We start from the raw sequence: 25,803 nt of genomic DNA, 5'->3' as shown, positions 1-25,803 counted from the left end.
CACACACACACACCCACACACACACGCGCACACACACACACACACACACACACACACGGGCGCTGGACGCAGGAGAACCAAGCCGGCGCTAGAGGGCGCGCCTGCGCATACGGCGCCCCGACCCCAGAGCCTCGGGCGCTGATCGCCAGCCTCCAGGGGGGCCGGCAGGGGGCGCTATGACGGCGGGCGGGAGGGACCCCAGACTAGCAGAGCTCGGACCTGCGGGGCTGGGGCTGCTGGGTGGGGCTAGAGGGAGGTTTTCCCTGTGCACCCAGGACAGAAGCCCCGCCTCATAAATCCTGAAGCCACCTCTAGCTTTGGGCTCCGGGCGGGGGTTGGGTTGGAAAGAGGGTTGCCATTGGCCCACGGTCTTTGCAAGACCACCCCTCAGGATGTCTAGGAGGCAAGTATCCCTGAAATTGAATCTCGGCTCTTTCCTTCACTGTGCCACCTTGGACAGAGAATTCCCTCTGAATCTCAGTCCCCTCCACCCCTAAAATGGGGATCAGCGTGCCCAGCTCATACAGGTGGGGCAAGAATTAAAGGAGAGCCTGCAGGTGGCCCACAGAACATCTGGGGCACACGTGCACACACAGGTGAGTAAACACACCCAGCTCTGTGAACAGACTCTGCTCATGATAAGAACTCTGCACTTTCCATTAAACCAAAGAATGGCTTCGCACAGCTAATCGGCCTGAACCTCATCCCACTATTTGTTGGTGATTAGATCTGGCTGTTAATCCGATTTTCCGGGTCTAGAATTAGCTTTTAACCCTGAGGAGATAAGCAGGCATGTTGTCAGCTGCTCCTAAAACCTTCCTGGCTACAGCAGGGAGCCTACCTGCTGTAGTGGAAGGGTTCCTTCCCGTTGGCCTCAAGGTTACCAGGAGCCAGACAGAGCTATAGGTGGCAAAGGAAACCTAGTTTCCCTCCACCCCAAGCACTAATTACGGGGTGTCTTCACAGCCTGATGAGTATTTACCCAGCAGAATGATCCACCCAAAAGTTGAACTGTCACTTAAATAGGGCACGATATTTAAAATATCAATTTCGTTATCTTGTAGCATCTTATAAATCTAAAGCATCACTCAGAATGTATTTGCATGTGGGAAGAATCCACTATTGTCGTTTCTCTGTGGCAGAAATGGTGGTGGCTTAGACTTCTGAATCTGAGCGCATCCAGTTATGGGGAGAGAAATGGTGCTACATGTTTCTGCATCGAAACTTGCTCGCTGTTGGAGACCCACGCGGCACAGAGAACCGGAGGGCCACCAGACAAGGTGGGAATGTCACATCCATCCCTGGTGAGGCATTCTTGATCCCTGTGTGGTTTTATGACTTCACCGATGCCGAGTCAGTCCATAGGATAAAGTCACTTCAGAACTCCCCAAAGTTCAACACCAATCACAGCAGGAATGCTGGAGATTATGACCTGAGTGTAAAATGCTCTGGTTGGAATACCGCATTGGTTCTTCCAAGTCGTTTTGCGTGTGCACTTTTATTAGTAATAGAGTTTGTGCTCACATCCATAACAGAGTACTCACTAAGCAGCAAAAATACTTCCAGCCTGCTCATCTACCACGAACAGGATAGGACAATAACCTTCCACCCCTCACTTGAGGGGGGCCGTATGATGAGCCCCGAGGGCCCAATGGGCTAGAACAGAAGGGATGCCCCCTCCGAGCAGGGGAAATCCATGGTGGGTTGCCTACCACTTCCAGTAGGTCGGAGCCACCAAGGCTCCCCGACCCCGCATGATCGGGAGCCCCTCCGTCAGCATTCCTGACCTCATCACCCATCACTTCCCCCTGGTCCTCTTGCTGTCCCTCCAACACATCACATGCGCTCCCCGGCTGGGGCTCTTTGCCACTGCTGTTCCTCTCTCTGGCACACTCCTGTCCGCCCACTATCCCAGGGGGTGTTGATGGCGCTTTGCTGATTGTCCCCTTTTCCGCTCCTGTCTCCACCGCCCCCCTCCCCGGCCCCAGCTGGGTCCCCGCCCTGCTTCACTGTTCTCCACAGCTCTTTACCCCGCCTGACCTACTCTGCATTTATGTATTTGTCTGTTACCTGTCTCCTGCCTCAGAAATTTCTGTGCTGTTTACCATCGCATCCCCAGTGCTTAGAACAATGACGGTCGCATAGTAGGTGCTCAGTTAAGCGTGCACTGGAAGGAAGGAAGGAAGGGTACGTAAATGCCCATCACACAAACCCAACGCTCAGCCCAGCTGGCGGTCTGGCCTCCCCTTCTCTCCCCAGATCTGATTCCGCCAAGTTGAGAAGCAGGGAATTCGATGTTTTGAATGCAGAACCTGATTGTTCACGTGTTAGCCATTATGTCTTGAAGTCTATAAATAAATGCAGGCCACCTACATCCTGACCCCACCTTCTCCCCTCTTCCAGTCCCAGCTCAGAGGCCAACACAGAGAGGCTCCTGCGTGAACAGGACCCATCGTGGTGCTAACAAGGAGGCGGCAGCTGGCGGGTCTTGCCCTCCGAGCGCAGGTCCTGACCTCCAGTGTGACAGCGTGAGGCGTCCTCCGTGCTGGCCGCACCACTGAGCGGCCTCGCCGCAGAAACCTGACCTCTGGCCACTTCCATTTCCTCGTCTATACGTGGGGGTGATAAAGCCAGTTTGCAGCCGGTCGTCAGCACTGCTGACTTAATTTGCAAATTGCTCGAGTCTGACACAGTGACTGACAGGTGGTGATGTTCGGTAGATGACCATTCCCATCGCTCCTGCTCTTCTGTGCCAATCTCAGCAGCCTAAGTGCCTACTGAGGATGGGACCAGGTCTGCCAGTAGGTGCCTTCTGAGCACGGATTGCTGGCCAGCCGCGTTGAGAACAGAGAGCGCTGAGCCCACAGTGCGGGTCTGCTGGCTCTCGCCTTCGTCCACCCACTCAGCAAACATGACTGAGCCCTTCTGGGAGCCAGGCACTGTCCACAGATGCTGGGGACACAGCAATGACTAAGACAAGGACCTGCCCTCGTGAGGTTGAGACTCTAGAAGGGGGAGATTGAGAATAAACATGTAAAGCACGGAATGGCAAATGAGGGGGAAATGCGCGCTCTGGAGACATGTAGACCGGGGGAGAGATGCAGGGTGAAGTGGGGGTACAAGGGATGAGAGTGATGGTCTCCAGGAGGGGGGCCACACTGCCTCCAAAAGGTGAAGCAGGGAGCTAAGCCTTACCTCTGGGAGGGGAGGAAGGGAGTCACGCAATTCCCTGCAGGTAGATTATTGCAGGCAGAGAGAACAAGTGCAAAGGCCCTGAGGCAGGAAAGATTCTGGCGTTTGAGGGTCACATGGCGGGGGTGGGGGCGGGGAGGTTCGTGTGCCTGGAGCAGCTAGTGAGGGGCAGCAAATAAGGTCAGATTGTGGAGGGGGCTGGAACATGGAAGTCCTGGTGGGTCACAGGGAGAACTTTGGTTTTTATTCTGAGAGATGGGAGCCATGGAAGTTTGGAAGGCAGACACGATCCTGTTTAAGCTTTAATAGGGTCATTCCCACTCCACTGACAACAGACTCGGGGGCAGAGGAGGAGGAGGTGGGCAGAGCTGTAGTTACAGGTAAAGTTGATGAGCTAACGTTCTCTGAACCTGTTCCCTCTTCAGCACCATGGAGGGAACCTCTGTCCCACCTGCATCCCGAGACTGACGGAGAAGAACCTGTTCCAGTGTCATGGCTGACCCTTCCCATGCACCCTATCCTACCTGCTGCTCCCACATACCAGCTGGTGACCCTTGACCAATTACATGGCCTCTCTGTGGCTCAGTTTCCCTATTTTTAAAGCAGACAATAATAGCGTCTACTCCAGTGAGCTTTCATGAGGATTGGACACAGAGTCCCTGCCCGGAGTTGAGCGCAGGGCCTGACCCGCGGCCGGGCCTCGGTGGAGATTATCAGCCATATCAGTCAGTGTGTACTCCCCCAACAGTAGGGCCAGATCTCAGTGGCCCGTGACAATGTGACGTTCTTGCCCATGTAACGTGTGGCGACGGGTCCCCAGCATCTCCGCTGGCTCTCTTGTACCCGGCTCAGCTCCACAGGTCCCTCATTCCCAAAGAAGAGAATAGTCTGGGGGCTGCTGTTTTCCTGGTGTAGGGCACCCATGGGCTGCAGACAGAATCCCACCATGCATCCTAATGAATCCTCTTGGAATTAGCCCTTCCTCATTTCCGCTGCCATGCCTTGGGTTGAAGCAGGTCACATGACCAAATTGAAAGGCAACAGAGTGGATTGTGTATGCTGCCTGATGGAAGGGAGCCAATGCTCCAACCCACCTTGGCAGCCACCACCACCATTCATCACCAGTGTCTTCATCACCATCATCATCATTGTTGTACATGACCATCATCGTCCTCATCCTCATTGTACATCATCACCATCACCATCATCATCTTCATCCCCATCATCATCATCACCATCATCATCCTCATCCTCATTGTATATCATCAGCATCACTATCATCTTCACCCCCATCATCATCATCATGACCATCATCATCCTCATCCTTGTTGTACATCATTGCTATCTTCATCATCATTGTTGTACATGACCATCCTCATCCTCATCCTCACCAACACTATCACCATCACCATCACTGTTCTCATCATCACCGTCATCGTTGTTGTACATGACCATCATCCTCATTCTCATTGTACATCATCCTCATTGTTGTACATCACCCTCCTCCTCCTCATTGTACAACATCACTGTCATTGTCATCCTCCTCCTCTTCATCATCATCCTCACCATCATCGCTATCATCACCATCCTCCTCCTCATTGTACATCATCACCAACATCATCATCACCAGGATCACCAGGATCACCATCATCACTATCATCACCATCATCATCATCACCATCATCATCCTCATCATTGTACATCATTATCGTCCTCCTCCTCTTCATCATCATCATCATCATTGTGCATCATTGTCCTCTTCATCATTCTTAGATGGAAGTCATCATAGGAACCACTGAAGCAAAAACAGAGATGTGTCGGGACAGTCCCCTCCATCAAGCTCATGAGCAGAGGTGCCATAAAGAATTACCATGACCGGGAAGATGGTGACAGTTTGATTTTGTACATGGATGCAAGACAGATATAAACTCACGTGTGTGTGTGCGTGTGTGAGTGTGTTGGTGAACACGCTGAGATGAATGATAGTTTGTGAGAACAACGATGCACCCGCTGTAGTACATCTTCCCTACATAGAAAACGAATCACCCCAAGGCAGATGAAATAAATGTCCCCTAATAGACACACATTACATAATCAATCACAGATGAAATCGAACATCTAGTCCTGTAGTATTGAGTTTAGAGTGAGACAGCGAAATTCACTTCACGTTTCACTCCATTTTGAGGCCAAACATGCCATATGGAGAATTAATGAGACTGCAAATTTCCTACAAATGTTTGTACCCTGATATTCTGGGGTAATGACCATGTTTTCTATTTCAAAAATTACTGGGTAATTTATTGCAGACTTGCATTTTCTCCAAGGAAAACACAATTGTCAGTTTGTTAAAGCTAATGGATTTTGGGGGGGGTGGGGCATGTTTGTATCTTCATCTCTTATTTCTGGTCTATTTGGTGTCTCACATTTTACCACAAGGATGAGTAACTGACCACATGCAGCTAGCTCAGAGGAGGTGCCCAGCAATGTGACAAGGGGAGGGGGGTACGGTCAGGGGAAGAGATGACGGGACATCCATTTCTTAATAGATTAAACCAGGACACAAAACGCAGATGTGGGCTTCTCTTGATAAAACGGGTGATCTCCAAGGCAGTCTGTCGGGGAAACTGCCAGAATGGGCCACATTTTCTAGCAGATATCACTTGGACTTCCAAGTACTTTTATTTTCGTGTCTCCTTGGCATTCAATGGGTGGAGGTGCCTGACAATTCAGTTTAAAGTGTCTCTTCTCCACGGCTTTTAAAAAGATCCCTCTGTGCAATCACGCTCTGGTGCAGTTGTCGGGCGAGGCGGCTAGCACCCAAGTTACCCCCCTCTCTGACATACTCTGAGATATGTGGGTTTTCCTGAAACTGGAGAACAGCACAGTCTGTGTGAGGGGTAGGAGTTAGGCTGCCTGGATGCAAATCCCAGCTCTGTCCGTTGGTTTTAGGGTGTACGCCTCAATATTCTCAACTGCAAGATGGGGAGCTAAGTAGAATCTAACTTTGCAGGGAGCATGAAATTAAGTCAGTGACTGACAGCTCTTAGGATGATTAATATATTTCTTCCGAATTTCCTTCTTCCTTCAAATGTTCAGACAAAGCTTGAAATATCCATAAACATGTGGCCGGATGGGATAGCCAGCCAGAGGTGAAGGGTGTTCTGACACCTGACCTGGCCCCAGCGTCCCACCAGGAGGACAGCATCGATGCGGTGCATCTCCAGCCCATGCCTTCCAGAATGGGACAGGCTTAACTTGATCATGGAATGGTTCTGTGTTGAGCTCAACTACTAGCAAGGCATTGTGTACAGGAGGAAGATAATACATGTGAAGTATCAGCCTTCTTTTCTTATTTCATTTAATTCTCAACCATACGCTACAAGGTAGGTACCACTCTCTCCATTTTACAGATGGAGAAACAGATCAGGGAGATTAGGTCACTCGTCCAAACATTCTGCACCATTTATGTGACCATGTCTGGGTTAACGGTTCCGTTTTTCTGATCCCATAGTCAGCATGTGCCTTTCCCTCCTGGGGGCTGGTTTAGTGCTTTGCTGTCACCGTCTTGAAATTCTTAACAATTTGTGCTTGTGTTTTAAGAGAAGTCAGATGGTACAACAGACCATGCATGTGAGCAGAGGGATATCCATGCACCACGCACACCTGCCATTCCTTACCACCCCTCCACCGATGGCGTCCACGATACCGCAGGAGGCTCTAGGATGCCTGAGTGTCTGGGAGACTCCATGTGAGTGCAGAGTAAGCGGCTCTGCCTTCAACAGAAAGGCAGGGGTGGTGAAGGCATCTTTCTCCCTCACTCTCCTTTTGAATCAGAACTTGCTTTGAATGCAAAAGAAAGTTGCATCCTAAGAAGCATGAATAGCCCAAGAACCCTATTGCATGCATTTTGACTGTTACTCTCCTATCTTAGCCATCCAGTTATACTGAAAAGGAGGCATGGATGTAAAGGGGGAAATAGAACCATTCAGCCCTCCCTAATTCATCAGCAAGCCAGAGGTAGAGACATTAGCAGAATGTGTGCATACCAAGACGTGAAATAACAGTTGACTCAGTTTTGTGCAACATGTCCGCTGTTCTGGCAAGAACAGAATACACAGGCATTTAAAAGCTACGAGAATTGGATTTTTCAAAATCACCCAAACCATCCATTGGCGACATTGGAAGTTGTTGCAGGTCTTCTAAGAGGGCTTTCGAGTATTTTTTTGGCTTCAGTCCCTTGAGATTGGAGAGTGTTTTTGTCTAGGGATGATAGCTGTCCTTGAATATGAGCCATAAACAGTTAGAAGGAAAGTTTACTGGGCTCCTTTTCCATTTCTTTCATCCCCAAAGAAACGGACTTTTCAGGTTTTTATTGCTTGCTGCCAAACTTGTTCAAGGTGATAGCCCCAGCTGAAGGTGACTTGAGGTCTCCATAAGCTGTGTAATCAAGCAAAGCTTATCAAGAATTTTGTGATACAGTATTTTCAGATTTGTGCAGAACATCTTTGGGCTACCATTTTTTTCCTTCTTAAAATCATTTGTGTATTTACAGTAAGGTAATCAACAGCATTGGCCACCACACTCCAAGGAAGCCCCAAGCAGACCCCGGTCTCAAGCCTTCAGACAACACCATCCAGGTCCTATGCAGCTGCCCCAGGACGAGTTAGGATTGGTATGGTGTGGTGGTCGGCACAGAAAGACCCTGCAGATCCGCCTCTGATTGCCAGGCCCTGCTGAGCCACAACAGGCCACATGGAACCCTGTGGAGTGTCGGGTGCTCTGCTTAGAACCTGAACAAGGCCACCAGGGAAGACCATCCTGGAGGCTGAGGGTGCAGGGCAGACCTTTATCTGTCAAGGCACACAGGTGATGAAGGCATTTGTGTAGCATAAGGTGGCAATGAGTAAGGGTGCTCGAAGCTGGAGGTGACCAGCCTGTGACTCTGGCTACTCCAGACCACAACAGGTCCCACAGAAAACTAAGAGGATCAAAATGGAGCCAGTCGCCCATTCTCTGCACCTGCAGTTCAAGGACTCAAGGTGAGACCCTCTGCAGTGGGAGGTGTGTGCGCCACGGTCCCATCAGCTGCTCCTTCCTTTCTTCATTTAAACTCTTTCTTCAGCAGCCCTGAACCCCCATCCTGCCTACAAAGCTGACAAAAATCTCCAAGTCTTCCTGTTCAGTTTTCTTCTTTTTTGAGGGAGGGAGAGGTGTGGCAATCCCAAGATTGGGGAAAATCTGCCCACAAGTGCAAGGACAGAAGCAAAAACGACCCCTAGGAGAATATTTGGGTTTCTTTGTTTTGGGTTTGGAGATTCTTGGGGATTTTCATGACATTCCTTAGGTATAATTTACCTACAAAGAAACGGACAGGTCTTAAGTGTCTAGTTCTGTTAACTGTAATGCAGTTCTTGGTCAAGACAAAGAACATTTCCATCACCCAAGTCAATGTCCCTTTCCAGTCAATACACACTCCCAATGAAGGCAAACACTGCCCTGATTTCTATTCCCAGATTTTTGGGGGGGGGGGGGCTATTCTTGAATTTCATGTTAATGGGATCATATAGTGTGTCCTCTTGGATTCTGTGTCTTTTATTTCACTAAATACATAAACTACATTTCAAAAACCAGTGCATTACATTAATAAGGTGCGAGAAGTAAATCAGTAGCATATTCCTTTTTATTTCTCAGCCACACCCCGCTGTTTGAAAAAGAGACTATTGTTCATCCACTCTCCTGTGGATGGCTGTTTGTGTTGTTTCCGGTTTTCGTCTATTATGGATGAAACCGCTATGAACATCCTTGTTCCGGTAGAATTGTGTTCTTACTGCTCTGGGGTAAATACCAAAGAATGCCATTCTTAGCTAATATGTTACGTGTATGTTTCACTTAACCAGAAACTGATACAATGTTTTCCAAAGTGGGGATATTATTTCACAGTCTCACCAACAGTGTCTGACAGTGTTGCCTTCTCCATATCTTTGCGGACAGTGGGTGTTCTGGTCTTTCTGATATCAGCCACGATGGGCAGAAGGTAAGAGCGCTTCCTTATCATTGAGGCTCTCATCTCCCTGATGACAAATGATGGAAGGCACTCATTCTTGTGCTGTTCACGGCTCTTCCTTTGGGAAACTTTGATTCAGATCTACCCATTTTCAGTTGTGCCGTGTCTTTTTATTAACTCGCAGTGGTTCTTTCTACATTCTGGATACGGGTCTTTTGCATGGAGAACACTTTCTCCCACTCTGTGGATTGCCTATTTATTTTCATAATGGTGTCTTGTGAAGAACCGAGGATTTTGATAAATTGTAATTTATTAATTTTTTGCTTGTGTGTAACTGATTGTGTGTCTTGATTTAAGAATGTTTGCTTACCCCAAAGATGAAAGGAAAATATTCTCCTGTGTTTCCTTCAAAAGTTGTAAACTTGGGTTTTTACACTCAGGTCACTGATGCATCTCAACCTTGAAATCATTATGCTAAGTGAAAGAAACCAGTCACAAAAACCATGATAAATGATTCCATTTATATGAAATATCCAAAAAAGAAAGAAGATTGAAAGAAAGAAGAAAGAAGAAAGAAAGAAAAAGAGGAAGGAAGGAGAAAGAAGAAAGAAGAAAGAAAGAAGGAAAGAAGAAGAAAAAGAAAGAAAAAGAAAGAAGAAAGAAAGAAAGAAGAAAAGAAAAAGGAAGAAGAAAGAAAGAAAGAAGAAAGAAAGAGGAAGGCAGGCAGGCAAAACTCTGCATATGTAAAGTAGATTAGCAGTTTCCTAGGCTGTTAGGTTGGGAGAAATGGAGAGTGACCCAGAAATGAGGGTGGGGTTTCTGAAAGGCATGATGAGTTTGTTCTAAAACTGATCATGGTGAAGGTGTGAATAATACTAAAAGCTACTGACTTGTGCACTTTAAATGGGTGAATTGTGTGGTATGTGAATTTTCTCTCTAAACAGGTTTTTATAAACGAACATGCTTTTGAACACAGAAAGGTAAGCTGGTTTCAGCTTCTTCGCACGTGAATGTCTTCTTAGTGTTTGGGCCAGTGGAAACAGATTTGTTCTAATAAGACGGATTTTTATGAGAGTTTACCTTGTTTCCTTCGCTTACCTGGAGCAGGACCCAGAGCTTCTCGGGCTGAGCAGCGGCTGCCTTCCCTCCCTTTGGGATGGGTTTTGTGATTTCTCTGAGATCCCAAAGCTTTACTGTCCCAGACCTGATTTCAAGCGCGGTAAGGAATCACCGAGGTCCCAGGGGGGGCTGCCGCCCTAAAGTCAGTCAGCCGACTCCTCCTGTGTCCCAGCGCCCCCATCCCCATTATTTCCCACAAACACCAGCAGTGGTGAAAGCAGAGCAGAACCTGCGTTCCAGCAGTACTGAGAGAATCCTCTAAAGCGGCAGTTCGCTCAGTCGTTGGGCGTCTGCCTTCGGCTCGGTCATGATCCCAGGGTCCTGGGATCGAGCCCCATGTCGGGTTCCTTGCCCGGCGGGGAGCCTGCTTCTCCCTCTGCCTGCCGCTCCCCCCTCCCATGCGCGCTCGCTCGCTCTCTCTCTCTCTGACAAATAAATAAATAAAATTTAAAAAAATAAAAAAATAAAGCAGCAGTTCTCAACATGTGTGGTGCAGCCCGTTAGGGTTCTAATAGGTTTTAGGCAAAAGTAGGCAACTAATAAATTCATAATTAATTAAAATAGAAAAAAAAAAGGAAAACTAGATAACACGGAACATGCAGTTAAGGAACGCTTGAAATGTTCATTATAGGCAGACTTCTCAAACCCTTAAATGCAGTCTGAAACCTTCAAAGGGGAAGATTAAAAACCATTGCGCACGGCAGGATGCGTTCCCGGAATGCCTTTTCAGGGGTTTGTTTGGTTTTGTTTTTCTCACTAAGGGAGCTGGCCACGTTTCCTGCTCATACCACACTTGGAGAAATGTCATGCTAGACAGGCTACCACCGTGCGACCCAAACATGCCCTCGAATGTACCCTGCTTAGCCCAAGTCCTCCAGCAACACTTTCTAAACACTTTCTGTTGCTTAGGACTTACCAGGCTCCCCACCTCCTACACGATGGCGGACACTCTGGAGCACGGAGTATCGCAGCACCCGGTCCCAAGTGCAGAGCCCTGTGTGGTTGGTGTGCCTTTGGCTTATTTTTAAAATGCACCTCTGGGGGGCACCTGGGTGGCTCAGTTGGTTGAGCATCTGACTTTCGATTTTGGCTGAGGTGATGTCAGGGTCGTGAGACCGAGCCCCATGTCTGGCTCCAAGATGAGTGCTGAGCACGGAGCCTGCCGGGGACTCTCTCTCCCTCTGCCTCTGCCCCTCCCCACCCCTGTTCACACACCCTCTCTCTCTCTTCCTACGAAAAAAAATTGTATCTCAGGTCATCTCTCTTTTCTGCTGGAGGACACCAACCCCGCCCCATGTCATAGTCCCACCTCACCCCAAGCCAGGCTCTAATGGGACTTTTCAAGCACGCGGAAATTCCTACCCTGGCATGTTCTGTTCCCTCGATCTGGAACACTCTTGATTTTACCTGCCCATCAAGACACCCCCCTCAGTCACTGTTGCCAGCCTTCTCCCTCCCTGGGATCTTCGGGACCTGCACATGTGGGGTTTTATAATCCTTTTGCCAGATCCATGAACCTGGTGACAAAGCTGATGTGTTTGACCCTTTATTGTCACATTAATGAAGTTAGTGGTCACTTCGTCTCTCTGTCATCTCCCACGAACAGAAATATTCTTTTTGATGTGCGAATCAACCTGGAGGCTTCCTGCTTTGTTCTACCATTTTATGTTAATGTCCAATAAAACATATTAAGTGGTTTCAGTATCTAGAACATTGCAAGCTAAGGTCACAGAAGCTTTTGAAAAGTAGTTCATAATTTTCCAACACAGGTTCAGGATTACAAAAAGCCAAATAACATGTAAGGTGAATATTATCAGTGTTTCCATAATTTACTAATAGGTCTCCTGTGGTTCATGCCTTCTCCAGGCACACACCTCATCACCAGGATGAGGAAAATTCCAGACGGTCCCTGGAATCAGGGCTCTCTCAAGGCCTCTGTAGACCCCCAGATGCCCTTCCAACTAGAGGTCATACTTCAAGGCATATCGAACATTTCAAGTACAACACATGTAAATATGAAATAGAATTCTTTCGCCTCTGAAAATATCTAGCTTTCCCTAACTCATTATTTATAATTGGCGACAATCTCTTGGGGATCACAGTATGCATTCGGCAATTCTTGATAAGTTAGAAAGTCTCATCTGTGAATTGTTTCCAAAAGCCATGAAAATGTTATGGCTTCTAAACTTAACAGTGAACAAAGCTGACATAATACTGTATTTCTGTAGCCGTTTTGGGTTTGGTGGTTTCCTTTTTGCATTTTAGAGTCTGGGTATGTATGGAGCTAAGGCTGCCCCAGGGCTGGTGCAGGTGTCCCCAGGTCAGACCCGGATTTCAGGTTGCAGAAGGAAGGGCAGGAAGGGCAGAGCCTCCCTGAGAAGAAGGGAAAGGTCAGGACAAAGATCTCATTAATTCAGAGATCCCTGATGTATCACACCTTCATGTTTAGAACTTATTTGTGTTTCTCAAAGGAGCTTCAAGGGCTAGCATTTCCCAACTGAGCAGGAAGGAGCCCCACCCCCCATCCGACCCACGTGGAGAAACAGCGAACAGGGATCCTGCTCCCTGCCCCCACCCTCACTGGCCACCCCGACCGCCTTCCCAGGGTGCACAGGAACGTTGCCCACTCACAACCTGGACGATCCAAACACACATTCGGATTCCTGCCGTAAGGGCCACTGGAAAGCTCCTAGGTCAAAGATGGTCTTAACATTTTGGTAGATTAAGAAAAATTGGAACTACAATTTATGAAAAAATAATGCTATTAAGGGGTGCCAACTCCAATACCATCCATTATTAATCTTGCAGAGTTAAAAACAAGAATATCTGGATACACAGTGTTCAAGGTCATGTGAACTATTTTTAGGGCATGAAAAAAACAGAATACAAAAATATCCACTTTCACCAGCCCTGACCCCTAATGACCTGTGACACTGAGCAGGCTTCTTCCCGTGCAGGTCTGTCCAATCCGCCCTGGAAACTCACCTGTTGTCCCTTCATGCAGACTGAGCTCACCTCAAAGTGGCTTCCAAGGTCTTGGTGATGCTGCCTTCTTAAGTTCTGGTCCACCTCGTTGTTTGAAGGAGAGTCAAGGCTCAGAAAGTGTGTGTGTCGCCAACTGTTCTCTCTTTATAGCTACTGCCTTTTGCAGAAAGGGGAGGGAGTATTGCAGAGACCTCTGTGCGTCTAGAGTCGTGCTGATCACACCCCTGGTTATGAAGCCGCAATCGACCCCTGTAACTATCACGGTGAACTGGGAGCGTGGCTGGTTGGCTCAGGGTCGTCCCAGATGCCTGAGACAGCCAACCTGACACTGCTCTGGGGAGGGAGCTTGCTTTTCGAAAGCTGCATTTTGACAGAGGTGTGGTCAGCCCAGCAGACTTCAGTTCAGGGAACCCAGCCCTTGGAGCCTGCTGTCTGTAGGGTGTGTGGGTGTGGTGTGATGGGTCCCTTTCCTGCTTACACTTTGCAGAATGGTGGAGACCCAATGTATTGAAATGTTTTAGCAGTTCTGGAGTTAAATGCAATACATCCCAAGACGATGAATCTGAACTAGAATTTCTGGTGCCTGAATGGGTTTTCCTGGGGCTCCAATTTTACAATGACTTGCCCCCGGCTGGCAGGGACGAATCTTAATAAAGATTTTTCTTTCATTAAAATTCAACTTTGTAAGCTTTAAGGAAAGATGGACTTTTCTTGGCTTTCTCCAAGAACCGAATTTGCATGTCTTACCTACAGAAATGCATGGACCACCACCGTCCTCTTTCTGGAAGGCACCTTCCTAACCTAGATAGTTCAACCGGCTGTTTAGCCAGAATACTTCCCCTGACTATTCCCCTCGTTCCCTTGGAATCTTGCTCTCATATTTAAGTAAACCATTCTTTTCTCTAAGTCTCAAGGTCTCGGCCAATAACTGTCCTCAAGACTCTGAAGACATGGCCAACTGCCTCTATGCCAGACCTAAGTTCTTCTTAATATCCTCCTTTGAACACGTATTTGAAGATGAGGTCATTTCCTGGAACCTACCAATTGACTGTTTTACTATAACAAGGAATCGTCCAACACGTTTTATTTCTTCATTTTCAAAATGTTTGGAAGTGCCTTTACAGATATGTTAAATATACCGAGGAACATATACAACAGATCATACTGAAAACCGTGGGTAATATGAGAAAGACGTTACACAACCGAAAAAGGATATAGAAGCACAATGTTATCACAGCATGCTCTGTTTATAATATCGGGCGAGTACCAGGCAACAAGAACCCAACTCAGAAAAGTAGAAAGTAGGGGATAACACCTTTGTTTTTTTTTTTCAAATGCCAGGCCAAATATCCCCCACTGTTGCCCAGAAGCCAGCCGGAAGTGGGCTGTGTGGATTTGGCCGTTCACTGCGCTCGGCAGCCCAGATCAGATCCATCTGCCTGAGAAGAGCCAGGGAACCTGACAGATTTAAATTGTGAGCACACGGCATGCTCTTCAGACACGTGTTATATAGATAAGCAGCATCATAAGAATCGTTGGCCACGGGGAGACACGTGTGGCCCCCCACCGAGAGCATGGATCTGCTGTGTGGTACCCATTGTTGTTCACTTATTACGTAATTCTCTACTCTCCGGCTCCTGCCTTCCATACTTTGGGCTTTGGCTTAAACCCACGACCATGCCCGGAACATCACTGTCATGGGGGGTCGGGCAACAGATTCATTCCTGGAATCTGCATTGAATTTTAAATTGATGTTCAAAATAAGGCTCCCCGTGGAGGACAACTAAGGAAAGGTCACTTGCTCGGTGGTCTGTGTGCCCAGAGGAAGCACGTTGGTCCCTCCTGTGGCCAGTCTTGGCATCTCTGGGGATGGGAACTGGCAGGTGTAAGCGATTTACAGCGGCAGGGCCACTGAGACAGTAAAAGGCCCCACACAAGTTTACAGCTGTACCCAGGAGAGATGCACAACCCGGAGAGTGGAACACGGGGGCTGAGAACCTGGGAGGGTGTGCTTTATCAATGCCTCGTGGGTGCCCCTTGTCAGCCTACAATACCCATGGGATTAGAGCGTGTTTGCCTCAAGTGGGAACTTACCCAGATAAAACAGAGATCCTATGTGGTTAGGACAAAGAGAACAAGGCACACTCTCCAAGGAAGCATCTCTAAGTGAAGAAACTACACTACCCGGGCAGTGTCTACGCTGGTATTGGTGTTATTTCATTCAGCGAGTCAAATTCCTACAAAGGAGTTCATCATCAAGCAGCGATTCTTTTGGCTGCAGCCTTATCATGGGAACCAGAAAGTGTTACATGCTCTTTGGCCAAAGGAAGAAAAGAAAGAAGGGTCAGGTCAACAGTGACTTAAGCCTAGAGAAGTACTATTTTCAAATGGGTCGAGAGGTCGATATCACATGGACCCCAAATTCCAGAGCAACATCCATCCCACTGTTTGTAAAGTGCGTTCTTCCAACAAGCAGGGTAGATGCATTAAAAAGACCGCCTGTCCTCTTGGCTTCTGCAGTGTCTAACGAGATTTCAATCCTTAAGATCAAATGAAAAGGTTTCATCTTGAACTGACCGAGGGCAATAATTAAAGCCAAAGAAATCATAAAGGCATCTCATGGAACATGAAGATTGTCCAGTTTTGATGACATGATTACTTTCTTGGACTGGGGCAGGAAGGCCCTATTGGACTTGGACCGTTATTTCCCCTCTGGAGAATGACAGTGTCCTGCTCACCCTAGACTCCTAGAAGACCCAGGGTACAATGGTCCTGCCCTTTCTCATATTCTTTACAATTTCTAAAAGCAAACAACAACAAAAAATCCTCCATTGCCAATCTAAGCTGTGTGAAACCATAGAGAAACTAAAGGCATGAAGGAATCAATACCCCCCCAAATTGGAAATGTGGGGGTTTGCACTTTGCACACACTCAAAAACTAAATATAACAAGGCTTCATTCTTTTACAAACCTTTTTTCAAGCTTCTTTTTCCTTTCTCTTTTAGAAACCAACTTTACTGACTACGTGTGTGCACCCTGGGGCCTGGGGAGAGCGTGCAGGGGCCGTGGCTCCGTCCTCCTATGTTCCGAGGACAAGGAGGAGGAGGGGGAGGTGGTCAGTGGGAAATCCTCCACGCCTGGGAGAGCACGGGGGCTCATCTGCAGCCTGCTACTCTGCGGATCTGATTCCACAAGCCAAACCCCCGTGTTTACACCCGCTGCCTCAAATGAGGTCTGCAGAGCCCACTTAGCTCAAGTTACTGCCTCTTCCTGAAAGCAAGGGGCGGCCTTTGCCAAGATGCCAAAGGTGATACTGGCAGTTTTGGGGAGGACACTCATGCCAACAGAGGACCCCTGGGGGCTCAGCAGCGCCTGGCCGGCCGTCAGCTAAAACGCTTCCATCAGCCTCCCAGGCAGGAGCCCGGCGCTCTTGTGTTTTTCTTATGTCTCCACAGCTCTGCCTGTCCTGGTCCTCAGCACCCACGCCCATGCCCCAAATACATACTTGAGTGAGCCATCCACAAGGAAAGACCAGAAAGGAGACTGAGGTCAGGGGCCACTGCATCCTGCATGTCAGCGCTGAGTCCAAGACGGTGTGACCCTGGCCAGGGACTGGGTGCCACGAGCCCTCCTTCTGACACATCCCAGAATAAGTGTCCCCCAGCTGGGGAAGCAAATGAGAAGCTTTCCAAGGTGCAAGTTGTTGGCAACTTTTAAGCAACATTTTCTTTTGGTTTCCATTTATTGCTATATCAGAGGTATTAAAAATCTCTGGCTAAGAAGAAAAAAAGAGATATCTAGCAAAATCATACAGAGACCAAAGTTGAAAAGGGACTGTGTGCGTAAAATAATGAAACCACGGAAGAGTGTTTAAATGTTTATTTTCATGTTAAAAATGATGAGTTACCCTGTGGTTAGAATATACCTTTATGCTGGGAAATGTAGTCACTTTATTTCTGAAATATTTCCAGGAAAAAAAAAAAAGAGGAAAAAAAATCCAAAAGCAATGAAGAGTAAGATCAAAATATTCTGGCAGGTTCCATCAGTGATGCCGCCAACGAGCCGCACCCTCTCCAGGCCGCGTTCCTACCCAGTGTTTCCCCCACCATGGGTTTAGATATTTTTGAGCAGGAGGTCTGTACATTTAAAAGCTACAGCGTTGCATGCTTTTACTGTAAAATGTATTTATTCCAGCACACCTCTCGGTGCCTCGGGGTATTGCGTATGTTACATACAAAAATATCTGAGAGCCGCATCCTCCCGTAACCTCCACCACCCGTCCTGTCCCTTCACTCACAGGTGATACCCGGTACATCACACGTGTAGAATTTCGATGGGGGAGATGGTTGCTGAGTCTATAAACTATCCATCGTGTCACTTACAGAGACGAGGATGGAGAATTGAAGCCATTTCTGAGATGATTCGAGTAGAAAAGACAATGGTCCCGGAGCCATGTAGGAAGCAGGTGCAACCGCTCTGCGTGGTTGTTGAAGGCGGGCTGGCTAGTTCTCAGACACAGAGCCTTGACCGGTCCCAACACCCCAACACCGGGAAGATGCCTTTCCAAAAGGGTGAAGAAAGGATGCAAAGGATCAAAATGCACAAAGGCAGACTTCCTAAAACTTAAAAATGAACGAAGTACAAAGTGCTCGTCTACGGATGTGGCAAATGGGACAAAAAGTAATCCATGTTTTCCCTGCATTAACGTGTGCACACAGACACCCTCTGCCTGGAGTTGAAGTCTGGGAGCTGACCCTGGCCAGGGTGCAACACAAAATAGCTGGGAGGTCAGTCAGTCCTCTGTCCGTGCGCACGGGGCGGCCCAAGGCTTGCTGGGGGGCGTTCTTCGGGGACATTGGCAGGGTCTTCTGGCTTTCCTGAAGATGCGACTCTGTGCATTTAAGCTCTACCTCCGTCATGTGGCGCCCCGCGCCCCGGCCTGGGAGGGAGCACATCTGGCCGTGGGGGACACCGCTCTCTCCCTCCCCGTTCTAGGTGGCCTGGTCCCTGTGGGCACCTGAGCCACCCTCCGTGGGACCCGCACAGCTCCCAGCCTGCGGCCCCTCAGGACGCTGCCTGGTGCTGGCCTTGGGGGGAGGGGGGTGCCTAAGTATTCCCTTCTTAGGGAAAGGACAGGGCTTTATCACTGTTGTTCTGTTCGGGTGACGAATCACACCGATCCAGCTGTAAAAACCTGGAAACTCCAGGTGAGTGCAGGCCCCCAGGGGACGGATTTCAAGGTTTCCTAAGTTACATCTTTTCCCCATTCTAGTTTAGATATTGAGGGGTTCCTATTCGTTTTAAATGATCTAGTTGAAAAACAAGTGGATATAATCCATGGTTGCTGGTGAGCGGGAAACATGTAGAACAGAAAGAACCTCACTGAAATCCTGGGGAGCTGGGAACAGTGCCCACGCCAAGTCGGGGAGCGAGCCACGGTGCCGATTCCACTAAATACTGTATTCCCTGGCTCCTCACTATTCACACACTCACGTGCATACATGTGTGCATCCGTGTGAGTGTGCCCTGTGTGGTAAAAGGGACCCCCCGCCCCGTGACCTTCCACGTGACTCACAGTGAACTTAGTTTGAACAGAAGCCAGCAAAGGTGACCGTACAGAGCCCAGATCACACTGGGGGACTGTGGCTCACCCCCCGGGAGGCATCTTCAGGACAGCGGTCAGTTTCCCGCTCCTGAGAACCCAGCGGCACGTTCTCCCTTCTGATGCTGCCTAGTCTGCGCTCTGCCCCCAGCAAGCGCTCAGACCCCAGGAAAGGCTCTGATTTGCAAGCTTCTCAGTAATGCTCCCCACGGCAATAGTAACGTCCCTTGTCCCTTCCCAGATCACCCCCTGACCCAGGGCCTCACTGTAGCAGCGGGGGCAGCCTGCTGTCCGTGTGCGCATGTGTGACTCACCCCCATACCAGCTGAGCTTCCTCAGTTTCAGACTCGAAGTTCCCGTTATGTTGGAATGCTGAAGATCCAAAGGCAGAGAACACTGAGAACACGGCACAGGAGTGGGACTCGATAGGAGAGCTACGTGGCATTAGCGTGTGAACTTCCCCAGGGCCTCCCCAGCAGGCCGAGCTCCCTCCGCACCGAACCCTCGGTAAGCGGCCTCAGCCTCTTCTGGGTGTCCAGGGTGCTCTTGCTGCCAGGCATCAGCCTTCTCTGTGCAAACTCCCTCTGAAGCCAAGGCCCAGGTCTCCTGGCTTCCTTCACCCATCAGGTTGGAAGATTTTTGAAACTTCACCGGCTTCAGCCCTTAACCCCCATCTGAGACACAAGATCGGCTGGACACTGGCCTCTAGAGATCAGGCCCACAAGCCTGCGGATTTATGCACTGTTTACAAACCCGCTGCAGTCCCGTGGGCGAGAGACACGGGTAGGACGCCGTCCGTTGGAGGAGGTGGGTGGTCGTGCTCCCGCGCACAGAAAGCTCACAACAACCTCTTGTTCCAACAGCTTGCTCCTCCACCGTGTGGAGTCAGCCGACCACTTCCTTGCCCCTCCTGCAGGTCTTCGCAACTCTGGCCTTCACATTTCTACTTCTCAGCAATGCAGATGGCACCAGAAATCCTGGAATAGGTGGGCTAGTCCCGTGCCCGTTTTCCCAGCTAACCCACCGTAATCAAATGTTGTTCTGCTCTGCTAATCTGAAATTCTTGCTCTGCTTGAAACCATTCCTACTATTCTTTGAAAGACATTTTTTATTAAAAAATTATGCAGGGGGGTCACGCTTATGTTTTTTTCCTGTTGCCACTCTGACTTTCCAACAGCTATGGTTTTTCTACCTACCTGCTTCTGAAACTCTCCAACAGTCATTTATTTTATGAAACTTGAGAGCAAACCCATTCTTTTCTCCATCAGTGCATACCCTGCGTAGGTTTGAGCTCTGCCAGAGTCATGACTGATGATTTTTTGGTGGGGGGGGGGGATGTCATTATATGGATGGATTTTTACATATTGCTAAGTTGAAACATCATTCTACTTACTTTCAATTTTTTTTTTTTTCTTTTTGCTCTGGTAAAATGGAAGTACCACCTGAACATATCTCCTACGCAATTTCCTTTCTGTGTAATAGTAATTTAAAATTTTGATTTCAGCTTGGATAACAAATTGTGTTGACCGGAAAGCACCAGTATAAATACGACTCTCTCAGGGTCTTTCTGCCCTCAGAAATACACTCCAGGAGTCCCCCATGAATGTTCCACAAGCAGAAGATAAAAACAAATGTGGTTGACAAGTGGTCACCAAAGTCTGTAAGCGCTGTATAGAAAACTGTAAAGATGGCCCTCCCTTGCAGTATCTTAATATTTTATGTAAAATCCCATGTCCCAGTCTGATACAAGGAAGTTCCACAACAAAGAGAAGAGAGGACAGCGTGAGGATAAGCTTCTCAGACATTGCCCCTTAGGTAAGGAACGTGGGCAACGGAGAGCACCTGCCGTCCGGCACGGATGTGGCGAACGTCAGCGACTAAAACTCATGTGAAAATCAAACATCTCAGAGAGAGGAGACCGCGATTGCTCTTCTTCATGTTTCAAAAAGAATTCCAGAGGCCAAAGGAACCAGGTGCAGGTGCAAATGTGTATAAAAATAATGAGCAGCCTCGTAACAAATAAGGGCGGCTACATTCAGCATCTTTCACGTACATCCAATCTCAGGCCAAGGGCAAGGAATGTCCACTGTGCTTTAAAAGTTCTAGGAATAGAAAAATCAACACCCGAGCCTTTTCTAATTCCATGTGGCCGTTTGTTGCGAGATGACTAACAATGTCTGTGGGGTCAGGTTTAGTATGTTTGAACTGAGCTAGTACCAGGTATAGCAGATAGAACTGTCGTCTTAGAATTTCTCCAGGATCTACAGGTGGCTGCTTTCGAGACACTTCCCGGCTTATAACCCAGCTGCTATAGCTCTCCAGGCCTCTGACACCTGCTCAGAAAGGGATTCCCCGCCCCAGACCGCCCCAAATGAAGCTTTGTTAAATCATCCCCTATTGCTGAACAGACTCACTGCTCCACCGTTCAAAAAACAGAAGGCATAAAGGTGAATACAAACGTAAGAAAGGAGTTCACATGTGGTCTTGCAGGCTTTCCATATAGTCTCTAAGGTCCCGGGGACCCCCCAGCCCCGTGTCCTGACAGACCCACTTGATGTTGTCCTCACTGTCAAACAGGATGGAGTTGGTGTATGGGCCGCCGTCCTCCGGGAGGATGGTGGTGTAGGAAGTAAACTTGACTCGCTTCCGCTTTGGGCCCGATGGATTTATAGGCTCACTTTTAAGGTCTTTCTCATAGACATAGTCAGAGGGTCTGAGCAGTTGACTATGGAAAGTCTTCTGGGAACCGCCATTGAGAAGGAAGTTCCTCTCCTCAAACTGCAGTCCCCTGTCTATCATGGTCGTGCACTCCTCCGACGGGAGGGTGATGTCCACGGGGTTCTCCAGAAGTTCTACTTCATTCCCAAGCCAGACCCAGTCATGGGAATGGGGGATGTTGCCTTGCTCGCTCACGGCAAATCTTTTGTGTCTGTATTTCCAAGCAAAGGCCACACAGTTGATCAAGAAGACCAAAATGGCCAGGCAGAAGACACAGAGCAGAGCGTACATGCCGATCTCCAAGTCACTTAACCCCCTGGAGGTCACTGTCAGGTCACTGGGATTATTGGGTTCCGGTAACTTCCCTTGAGTGGGGAAGCTTGTGAACGCGTCTGGACCGCCACTCTTGAGTGACTTCTTATCCTTTCCTTCCTGGGGAGACTGTGGGGTTGTGCTTTTGTTGCTACGTTCCTCTTGGCCAACCGAGGCGCCATGTTGGAACCACTCCTGACCTGCTCTCTCCCGGTTTCCTTCACGCTCTATGGAATTACTGAGGTGGTCCTTGTATTCCCGACTGATGCCCTCAATATTGTTGGTGCCTCCTTGGTGCTCATAAATATTTGGTTCAAATCTGACCTTGACATTCCCTTTACCCACGGCAAGAACACTCTTCCTCTTGGTCTTCTGACAGGGCTCACTAATCATCATTTCTAATTTAATCAAGGGCCCTTGCCCTTCACCCTGTGCGACCACAACCGGCCATCTGGACTGAAGGTTTGCTTGGACAGACACCACCATTTCATCCAATGATGACACAGTAACTGAAAAATCCTTGGAATCATAAATGTCTAAGGGTGTCACCGAACCATCACTGAACAAAATCCAAGAACTGACTATTGCTTCCTAAGAAAAATGAAACCAGAGCATTATATTACAATCAGGTTCCTTCAACTGCAAACATAAATATGATTTCCTATAGAATATTATTTAAATATATACAGACTGAAAAAATAAACTTCTATGTTTTATAATCTTGAATAGTTCCTGGCATGCCTTGAACTGGCATCCATAACATCCTACTGCCCCACCGATGTGAGGAGCAAATGATATACTTTAATGAATGCATTAAAGTGCATATTAACTTATTGCATTGACTTTGACCTTTCTAAAAAACATTTTGAAAGATCAGGCAATTTATCTGAATCAAGATCAGGTGCCACTAATCAGGCTACTCCTCCCGATAATATCACTTTAAACATCCTTTATTAGGAAGCCAGGGCTGATGAAGCAGAACACGCACCGGCTGAGGGGCCTGGGGGACAATGCCTTACAAGACGAGCTCACTGGAAAGGCACCGAGCCCCGGTGCCTCGGCGAACCTCCGCATGAGTTTAAAGATGGAGGGGAACTTTAGAGTTGTCAAGGACTATAAACAGTAGCAATTTGGTGCCCATTAGCCATGCTTGTTCAAGCAGCTGAAATGGAATGTCCAGGTATCAAACACCACCTGCTTTGGCAGAATGACCACATGGGATCCTCTGGTCATGATCTAGCGGGGTGTGCCGAGCGCAGGCAAGGCTGAGGTAAAGCAAATGGTATACGGACACATGGTCGGTGTATAAAAGCATAAACGAGCGACATGTATCTAAGTCACTGGTATTTTTCTCAAAAAGAGACAGGGGGCCCAGATAAGAAGCAGAAAGAAGCTTCAAGGAGCCCCCTGACCTAGCTACGAGTGCCCTACTGATCTCCTCCAAAGACGTGAGAGGGAAGGAAGTGGTCTCAACTGACTGGGGACAAAAGGACTCTGGAATCCCACCTGCTGCGGGGCCTGGAGGACGTCCTGGGCAGACACCGTGGAGACAATAGCCCTCCTGTCCGCTCTGTGAGGCTGCAGGGCAAGAGACAAGCCGGCCACCAGCTGCACGCCCAGGTCGGCGATGGTGACGCGGTCGTCCAACACGATCACTGTCTTCTCAGCCAGGATGGAGTCGGACAGAGGTGAGAGCACCTTCAAAGGAAGCGAGCAAGCTCCAGTCTCTGCTGCACACAAGTGTGGGAACCTCCTAACTGACATTTCCACCAGTGCGTTCCCTCAGGTCTCTGCTGGAGGCGTGCACCCGTGGGAACCGCGTGGGTACGTGGTATGCTGTGATCCAATGGCACACTCGCCATTGAAGGAGGAGTATGATACATACCACGCTGGTCCATCTCCTTCCTCTGATTCAGGCCATGACAATACTAGTGTATTTCCCAGGAAGAGCGCAATTTAACTGCGAGCCAATAGCTAAAGACTGCCCACCTTGGCACCAGGCACTCAGAGGGCGACCGTCTCCCAGCCACTAATATTTAGATGTGAAAGTGGCAGGACTGTGGGAAAGCGCCTACAGGGCTCTGCCACCTTCTCCTGCCGCTATCCTTCCAGGGGGCAGTGAGCTGTTCACCACGGGACAGCAGCGACCACGGCGTGGGCTGCTGTGTCACGCTGGAGAGACCATGTAAGCAAGTTACCTTCTAGTTTGCAACCAGGGGAGACTAACAAATGGAGAGGAATATCCAGTTGGCACAATTTCTAAAACTGTCCCCCCTCCTCCCAAGGATGTCCTCCACTAATCTCTCAAGCCTGGGAATGTGATGAGAAATCACTTAGGACGATGTCACATTTACACAGTGGGTTCGCTTATCCTGGATCACGCAGGTGGGGCCAGTGGCATCACGTGAAGCCCGTAAAAGCAGAGAGCCTTCCCTGGCTGGTGGCAGAAGGGAAAGTCACAGAGACTCAAAGTGGGAGAGGGACTTGACCCAGCCATCACATGAGAAGTGGCGCAGGTGTCCTCCCAGGGGAGAGTGACTGGCCCTAGTTGACAATCCACGAGGAAACAGACCGCTCGGTCCCACACCTGTGAGGAAGTGCGTTCTGCCAACAGCCTGAATGAGCCGGGAAGGGACCCTTTCCCCCACGCCCCAGCGTGAGCCCCGCCCGGCCACCACCTTCATCTCGGCCTTGCGATGCCCCGAGGGCAGAACGGAGCCCAGCTCCCGTGGACTCCTGACCTACAGAAGGGAATCACTACACTGGTGCTGGTTTTCGCTGCTCAGTCTGTGAGGAGGTGCTACACGGCAACAGAGAAGTCATACAAAATAGAGCATGTTCAATCCAGCTCCATCAAAATCAGCTTGGGCACCACCTAAAATACGACTTAATTAACTATCAGCGGCGATGCTTTACATTTTTTACTAAAAAACATGCTGCAGCATTTCTGCATAATTATTCCATTAAAACTGACCAGAAAAATAGCTTTACCATTGTTCTAATAAAATACAGAGCATGTAATTAGTGGATTTAAAAATTATTTTTAGTACAAATACAGGCTATTTAAAAATTTTCTGTCCACTGTTCAAAGTGTAATATATAGCTAAGTGGTTACCCCTCAAGGTGGGAAAAATAAAACTAGTTCTCTCAGGTTTGACCACCTTCTGTTAGTGATATATGAGGAGTAAGTTACGTGGGGGGAAAGGCTGCTTCCACTGTGCATTTAATTCAGCTTTGACTGGTGAAAGAAATTAGGTATTTTTTTCTCAGCCCTCCCCAAAATGCAAAAATTAATCTACCTTAGATTACTAAAACCGATGAATTCTCTTTTTGCGGCTCATGAGCCTCTTATTCACGTGCGCATGCGCACACGCACACCCACACGCGCTTCGGTACAGATTGGGGGTGGGGCGGGGCACGGAGCGCGTGCCCCGTACCTGCACGGTGGTTATCCCCGGCTCCCGGCCCACCAGGGTCCTGCCGCCCTGGAGCTGCGCGATCCTCGGCTCCTCCACCGTCATGAAATCGGCCACGAGGTCGGTGATGTCGAACTGCCAGTCGGGGCCCAGCATGTAGCTCAGCTGACCCAAGTCGGGCGCCTCGGCCACGAACTGGGTGAGGACGCGCACCGTGGCGTGCTGATACTGCAGGGAGCAGCCCCTGCCCTTCTTCTCCTCGTCCTCCTCGTCCTCACTCTCTCGGGTGGGCCTGGGGCACAAACAAACCAGGACGAGCGTCATGGTTGATAAGGGGCTTTGCACACTCGTCTTCCAGATCCAATGTGGCTTCTACGGAACACATGACATGGTGTTTCTCCCCACCGGACCCGCCCACCAGCCGTTCCCTCGCTGACTGCTCGTCGGTGGCCCCC

The 25,803-nt window shown here is 48.9% G+C and overlaps 1 protein-coding gene across 1 annotated transcript in view; it reads right to left on the bottom strand.

The window, feature by feature from the left end:
• Positions 1–20,312: 20,312 nt before the first annotated feature.
• Positions 20,313–25,803, bottom strand: part of LOC110588315 (transmembrane protein 132B) — a 9,099-nt gene continuing 3,608 nt past the window's right edge. The window contains exons 2-4 of the mRNA XM_021698640.2: positions 25,370–25,640; positions 23,439–23,630; positions 20,313–22,523 (exon numbers count right to left, since the gene is read on the bottom strand). Coding sequence (XP_021554315.2) covers positions 21,375–22,523; positions 23,439–23,630; positions 25,370–25,640 — 1,612 coding nt within the window. The 3' untranslated portion in view covers positions 20,313–21,374. The remainder of the gene's footprint in view (positions 22,524–23,438; positions 23,631–25,369; positions 25,641–25,803) is intronic.

This window comes from Neomonachus schauinslandi, chromosome 14 (assembly GCF_002201575.2).
Source record: "Neomonachus schauinslandi chromosome 14, ASM220157v2, whole genome shotgun sequence".
Lineage (NCBI taxonomy): Eukaryota > Metazoa > Chordata > Mammalia > Carnivora > Phocidae > Neomonachus > Neomonachus schauinslandi.
This window is presented reverse-complemented; position numbering and strand designations above follow the sequence as displayed.